Source organism: Montipora foliosa, chromosome 1 (assembly GCF_036669935.1).
Source record: "Montipora foliosa isolate CH-2021 chromosome 1, ASM3666993v2, whole genome shotgun sequence".
In the NCBI taxonomy this organism is placed as follows: Eukaryota; Metazoa; Cnidaria; class Anthozoa; order Scleractinia; family Acroporidae; genus Montipora; species Montipora foliosa.
The window spans coordinates 49,425,485-49,432,984 of record NC_090869.1 but is presented as its reverse complement, the minus strand read 5'-3'; the positions used below and the strand labels follow the sequence as shown (position 1 = coordinate 49,432,984).

The window sequence follows — 7,500 nt, the reverse complement described above, 5'->3', positions numbered from 1 at the left end:
GGTATTTTTGTACAATTTGATCCTTGTTGTTAAAATGCTTTATCATCCCTTAGGCTTCAAGGCAAAATATCCAGAGTTCATCATAAAAATGTGAGTCAGTTTCTTTTTCAACAAGTTTTAAATAGAATGTCAGGATGGGTTCAGTATCTTGCAAATTTATGTTGATCATACTTCTTTTAACCAGTGTCAGCTGGTAATTTGGTAGTCCATGGAACAAATGACACTGTCAATATTTCATTTCATTTCATAAGGAAGATCAGGTAAACACTACATTGCTATGGGATGGGTATGGCAAAGCTATCTCCATAGCTCTTCTATACATGCCATGGGTTGCATCAGGTCTTCTACCCATGTACCCCCAATAGCTTAAAAATTGGCAAAATATGGCTGCATACTAGTTCCATATCAGGGATCCACATTTGCAGTCGTCCAGACGGCTAAAAACCCATCCGGATGAGTATACAAACTCCAAAGGTTGTCCGTTGGACGAGTGATGTTTTAATGAATATGTGTCCATGAATGCCACCAAATGTTATAACATAGAGTGTACTTTCATTCTGACCGCTTTTCATTCAGTGGAACTTCCAGAAAATAAGGAATAAACATGCAGCTTTTCTCAGCAATGAAATCTCAAGTTTGGGCACCAGCTTTGACCATGTGATATTTTCCATGAAACGATAGGAGGCTCAATTTTCATCTCACGGCTGGCATGGTTGTTAGCAAGTCGTTTAGCAACAAAGAAGGGGTGACTCGTGGTCTCAGCTGATAATGTGGCGTTAGTGACAAATTTAAATTAGGTGTTTTGCCACCTCCTGCAAAAAGGAAAATAAGTGGAGCAGAACCTGTTGCTTACGAACAGGAAAAACACAAAATCTTGATAGCAAATAAATGGAAGACACTAGACATGAAGACCGTTGAAACTTTGGGTCTTTGAATTTATTGTAACTTTGTAACTAAAGCTACATTCTAGTACATATTGCCGTGGGAGATATGGACCACTGTAAATCGGGTTTCCATGGTGCAAATAACATAATACTCCAGAGTGAAAATTTGTAATTTCTGATGAGAGTCTAAAATATGAAACACGAATGCTCAAGTTACAAGTAATTTTATCGACGAATACAATATCGAAAAAAGGATATACCTCCTGCTCTCTATGATTCAGTTCAACCAGCTTCAGCTGTCCATAATTATAAGACCAGATATGCCACTAATCAAAACCTGTACAGGTCATTTTCTAGAACTAATTATGGCAAGGCAAGGTTTATCGTAGTGGCATCACAGACCTGGGAAGCAATACCTATGAAAATTAAGTGTCTTGCCTTTGAAAGTTTTAAAAAAGAATACAAACTCTCTCTACTTGACAATTAGACGTGTGATTAACTTAGCCAAAGCTTTATAACTAGTTTCTATAAGCACTACATAACCTCCACCCACTTGTAACGGCTCTGTGGTAGCAGCCAACTCGAAAGCTTGGCTCCTTTGGCTGCTACACACTTTCTTCTTTGTTATGTTTAATTCAATGTATAGCTAGCTCTGGTTTTATTTCTTTTTTACTCTTTCTGTTGTTGTATTGTAGCAGAAACCCATAAGGGTTGAAACGTGTAACGGCCCCTCGTGTGCTGGGGAACAAGCATCTGAATATTCAATTTGCTAAGTACCATATTTGGAACAACAAGAGTAAGGAGTGTCCAAATATGGTACTAAGCACTGAAACATTCAACAAATCAGTAGGCACTGAATATTCGGAAGCTGTGAACGCACGTTACACGTTTCAACTCTTATGGGTTTCTGATTGTAGTTGAAGAATAAGTGTGAATAAAATGAACTTGAACTTGAACTTCCTTATTTTCTCCCGGGCAAACCAAAATTTGTCCAGGCAAGTACATGAGACGTACTTGCCTGGCTTATGACTTTGATAAAAAATGAATATGGGTCCAGGGCTGCATATGATCATACTGTGCAACCTTCCCATGCTATTCCCTTATTGCAGTATGGGTCAGATATGGCCTAAATTGTTCCACGTCATTCCCAAACTTTTGCTTTGGTAAGGGCACTTTGGTATTTTAGCAAGACCTCAAGGTTTCTTTTGCCTAAAGGTGAATTTTGGATGTCAAAAGACAATGTCACAAGCCTAATAAAGTACTTGCAATTTAGCAATCACAATATCTCATCAGACTATTGTTCCCAAGCATGTTGATAACAGAGTCATCCCCATCTGAAATCTTTACTGGTGCACTGTGCTGACTAATTTGTCACAAATTATGATTTATTGCTTAAATTCAAATGTCGGTGTTTGCAGAAAGATGACATGGGATATGAAATAACTTGTGAGGAAACAACAGATATCAGAAAGAATGTTCTAAAGGAAGAGATTAAGTAAGTCCACAAAGCTGAGTGAGCAGCGGTTTCAATAAGGTTTGAAGCAGTTGGGCATATGGGTTTAACACCCAGGCAAAGTAGTAGTAGTAGTAGTAGTAGCAGCAGCAGCAGCAGCAGCAGCAGCAGTAGTAGTAGTTTTTTTTTTAAAGATAGTTTTAGATACTTTTTGCTTCCAATTCTTACTTTTTAATATTTCTTGTAAAATTTTAGAAATGAAACTGTTATTATTAGTTATTAATAAGACAGTTTTTTTTAATTGTACATAATTCAGTTTTCAAGAACTTCCTTTTAATTTTTTTGATGTAATCTATTTTTAGTTTTACTTGGCAAATAAAGATTAATTTCATTAAAAAATAATAATTATTATTATTATTATTATTATTGTTATGATAATTATAATGATTTTATTAACAGCATTTCCATGGGGTGGCTCTTCATCCGTTAATATCAAACTAAAGTTAATTACAATTATTAAAACAAGCTTAGGAGATGCTACATTAAAAATGCTAAATAATAATAATATTTACAGTGATAAATACCAAATGGGGCCAAATACATGTATTTAGGGTAACAAGAAGAGAAAATATGTTTGGTCCTTTTTTATGCTGTTGCAATCATTTTGTTTCTTATGCCTTGTAACATGATTTGTTGCTTTCCTGAAGGATAGGATACTCAGAATAACTAAAGATGGTTATGCAAACAGCTGTGTAATTTGTTGGGTGACATATTACAACTCATTTAATTAAAGTAAAACAATTAGTATGTTTTTTTTTTCTTTTAAGACGTGTAAAGAAACTGCCATCCGTGGAGATGCTGAAATGTTTTATTAGAGCCAAATCTGAAAACCCATGGTCAAATGATCACAGTCCTTGGGTAGTAAAGGTATTGTACTACATTGTCCTTATTTTGTATCAATCATGGTATTTTGATGTAATGTAGCTAGCCATGGATTACAGTAAAATATGTGATGTCTCACGGGAAAATGTACACTAACGACTTTCCAGGAAACGGGTTTTTCACACGGATCCCTCACGAGTGAGCCAAGCCGCAAGAACGGCTTAAAATGAAAACCTCACAGGTGTCACACAGCTTCCACACAGGATTCCGGTCATACACGGAAAGTTGTTAGTGTACGCTTTCGCCTGAGAGGTCACATTATGCTTACAATGCAGTAATGAAAGGAGAAACATGTGAAGTGATAGATCTACTTTGTAAGCACACATTTTTCATAAATTAATCAAAGGTTTCTTGGTGTGGGGGACAAGGTAATAAAGCTATCTTGTTCCGATCTTATAGAATGTCAGGGGGAACCTTGCAATAAAAAATCTTTTGGGAATTAGCACGCCAAGCAAGTAATTTATTGGGTAGGGAATGGCTTCCCCAAAAATTCTAAGACACTCCTGGAGACAAATGAAACTGTTAAAGAAAAATAATTAGAAACCTCTCTGTAAATGTAAAAATTAATATGTAGCGTTTTTTCTCCAGTAAACACAAGAGTAAAATAAAAGGTAGCTTGACCTGTGGTGAATGGCTTAAGGACCAAAACATCCATCGTCGCTGAAGATGCCAATGAACTTTGATTTGTTGTGCTCCTTGGAGACAAAGCTGAAATTTACAATGTAGTGGAACAATGATCAATATCCAGATAACTGTTAATTGTGAGACATTTAGAATTGCTTTTGCAAATATGGACTTGACAGCCTGAAGGTCACACTTGAGAGATTTAATCCTGACATTTGATGGAAATGTCAAGATTATTACATGTCAGACCGAGACTGTACCTTACCGCCAGCTCCCTGTCTTTCAAGTCAACTGCCACGCTGGTCACATTTATGCAGACATGTAGGGGTGTAATTGAATGAACTCTTGGCACGGATGTGACTTGTCTCCTGTATGTATTGTACATCTGTTTTTTCTCAAAAACTGAAATACGTCTCCTCTTGAAACTATTAGTACATTTGCACGTGGTAATACCTTGTCTTTGGGTGCCAATTATGTTTACTGCAAAATCACCTGTGCTGTTCTGTCCTGTCACTGATACATTTTCAGAAAGTGGTTTACAACAGAGATTCCCTGTCTCTCTATTGTAATTTGATTGTGTGTATACATGTACAAATAGATGTATAATATATGTACCTTGAATAATAAGCTTTCAGTGTTATGAAAACATCCTCTTTGTCTCTTCTATTTCTGTTTTTAGGCTGATTTGGTGAAAAAATACTCACTTACAGACAAGTTAAATGACTTTTTCTTAAGTTTTAACAAGGTAATTTGTGTTTATTCAAAAATGACTTGTGTCTGTATGGTGATCCATGGAAAGAGTCAAATTAATGTGTAATTCTTAATGAATGTTTTTTTTTTTTTTTTTTCAGAAAACTACTCCCAAGTCCAAGAAGCCTGTTAAAACAATGGCAAGCTCTGAAAAGGGAGAAAAGAAAGTGTTGGATGAAAGAACAGGACATGGAAATCCAAAAGTAAACAAGAAAGAACCATCACAAAAAAAGCTTGAATCCTTCACAAAAGGCAGTGTGAAGCATGTATTGGATTCTTTTGATCAACAAACACCATCTGAAAAGGATGTTAAAAGGGCTCCAAGCATATGCATGGGGAAGGGTTATGACCAAACACCATCTGGTAAGCTGCAAGGAACTCCAGTGAAATGTAGACTGGTTCTTACACCTGTTAAATCTCCTTGCACAACATCTAGAAAAAGCCCTGAACAGAAAATTTCCATTACTAAGAAAAAAGTGCCTATCAGAAAAGAAATCACAGTTATATTGGATGACAGTCGTCAGCAAAAATCTGTTGAAAAGCAGAGCAAGTCTTCAAAGAATTTAATTTTGAAATCCAAGAAGTCATTGGAAGGAAAATGGGGTAAAGATGAGGATATACTTTCCAAAGACAAAGCATCTACCAAGCACTCTGCACCTTTGGTAGTAATAGATGGTGGGAGAATGGAAAATGATCGCTGTGTCATGAAAATAGGGTCTTCGAGGGAAGGCAAGTCAGGAAAAGAACAAACAAGCCAATGGACTGACCTTATAGTCCAGGATGATGCTGACGATGTGTTCGAGACTTTTCCCAAGAAGGTACAGTACATTTACGTGTGGTTATCAAAACAAGTTACAACCAAACCAGATACAGCTGTATTACCTAGCACTAAGTAACATACATGGACGTCGTGACATTTTAGTGTTGACTTGAACTTACAACTTATGAACTCAGGTTGAAATCCCGTAAAGTAACTTCTGGGCAAGGATACCTTGATTGTGGCAAACTTCTAACCATGTGTGTTACTGTGATAGGCATTTGAAAGCAGAGATTGTTTCATGTTAAGTTTTTTACATCTTTGTGTACTTGTGTCTCACCCATTCATTCAAGAAAAGAGTCACAACCAGCAAAATGAAGCAGACCACCCTGTTGGACCTGAGCAAAAAGTGTGAGGAGGACGTGAATGACAAGACATCACCAAAGATGAAGTCAAAGAAGCAGAAGACGTTGTCGGAAATGTAAGATTTTGTTGTTGATATTTGATTATGCACTGGTCAGTTTTTAGGAGAGAAAAGTACATGTAATTAATTAACCAAACATTGATGTATAGTATTATTAATGTAGTTATTGTGATTGTTCCACTAGATAATAAGGTGGTATCCATGTACATGTAAGCTAATAAGTAACTGGCTTATTAATAAGTTGCTTGAAGCATGGTTAATGCTAAGTGTACAGTTTACGTGAATGATAGGCACAGTGTTCAAAGCTGCTATTCATATAAGCCACTTAACTGGTTCAAGTTGCTTGAAGCATGGATAACTCTAATTGTGCAGCAGGTGATAGACACAACCACATGAGCAGAACATTTGAATGGATGTTTAAAATGGTGCACTGTTGTATACCCCAATCATCCCATGTTAAACTCATCGCCAATTGATGGACTTGGCAACTGGTGCCTTAAAAGTTAGCAGGGAAGGACCTGAAGTCATCCAGGCCCAGAAGGGAGGTGTCCATGGCAACCCCACAAGCTGGAATCAGCCCAGAAGCAGCCGCTAACAGGCACCGTTACACTGAAACAAGTTCAGTGGAAATACTTACCTAACCTAATGCATGTACTTAACTTCTAACACAAGTTGCCCTGAGGGAAGGGAGGGCAGGGCTAATGAATCCGCAAAGATTCTCTCCCAAAGCACTGATCCTCAATGATCGCTAGTATGCAAAGCTATACATGAAAGCCCCAGCAAATTCCAGGGGTGATCCACAGATGTGTGAGAATGGGTAAGGCTGCTGGCAGCATGGGCATGAGGTTAACCTTTCCCAAAAAAAGTTGAATCTTGGTTGGTTCTCCTATCATTATAACAGAAAAAAGTCACAATGTTGGTTATCAAGGTTGCTAATCTCAACCAGTCAGTCAGTGTCCTCAAGAGTTTTTCGGGAGGTGCATGTTACTGAATTGACTGATCAACATTATATGGAGGTGGAGCTCCATCAAGGGACCCTTGTTGTCATTCTGGTTGTGGTTTTGTTTTGCAGGGACTTTACAAGTTAAAAGGTCTTGTTATATTCCACTCCCTGAGGGGATTGTGGAATAACCTGGTCTCCATATCTACCTGTAACTTTGAATGGCTCACTTTCATAGCTTGTTGTTCTTCTTTTTGACAATGTAGCATCCCCTATTTTGTGATTTCTCTGTCTGAAGCATAATCTTTGGCTCACTTTTTTTTTTGCTTTGCATGGTGGTCTCTGCCATGCAGTACTCTATTTTTCGTCATCTTCCTTGATCTTTGGTATTTTTGCAGTCAGTCTCCTCTTCGAAAACAGATGTGCTGGGTTGCTCCAGTGGTGGTATAGCTGGTAGAAGGGTGGAGCAGCAAGAACTTGTTTGGGTCTGCAAACCCATTCTTTCCTTAAGCCTTATTACAAAACTTGCATACCCTTTTAAAAAGAGATCGGATTTCGTTGCTCGACCTCCTCGCTGGCTCTTGGCCGCAAGGACTTATTGTGGTTTTGGATAATGCCCATTTCTTCTAGGTATTTCACTATGTCACATCTTACCAGACTCAAGACCAGGAGCATTGTCAGTTGTCATACAAACTGGTACCACATTGATCAAAATGATTATCTTGA

At 37.7% G+C, this 7,500-nt stretch overlaps 1 protein-coding gene across 3 annotated transcripts in view; it reads left to right on the top strand.

Moving 5' to 3' along the window:
• Nucleotides 1-7,500, top strand: part of LOC138000100 (tyrosine-protein kinase BAZ1B-like) — an 81,176-nt gene that overhangs the window by 34,446 nt on the left and 39,230 nt on the right. For all 3 annotated transcript variants that reach the window (XM_068846287.1, XM_068846270.1, XM_068846278.1), the window contains 6 exons: nt 54-90; nt 2,303-2,379; nt 3,165-3,264; nt 4,583-4,648; nt 4,755-5,471; nt 5,764-5,891. In XM_068846287.1, the coding sequence (XP_068702388.1) occupies nt 2,312-2,379; nt 3,165-3,264; nt 4,583-4,648; nt 4,755-5,471; nt 5,764-5,891 (1,079 nt within the window). In that variant the 5' untranslated portion in view covers nt 54-90; nt 2,303-2,311. The remainder of the gene's footprint in view (nt 1-53; nt 91-2,302; nt 2,380-3,164; nt 3,265-4,582; nt 4,649-4,754; nt 5,472-5,763; nt 5,892-7,500) is intronic.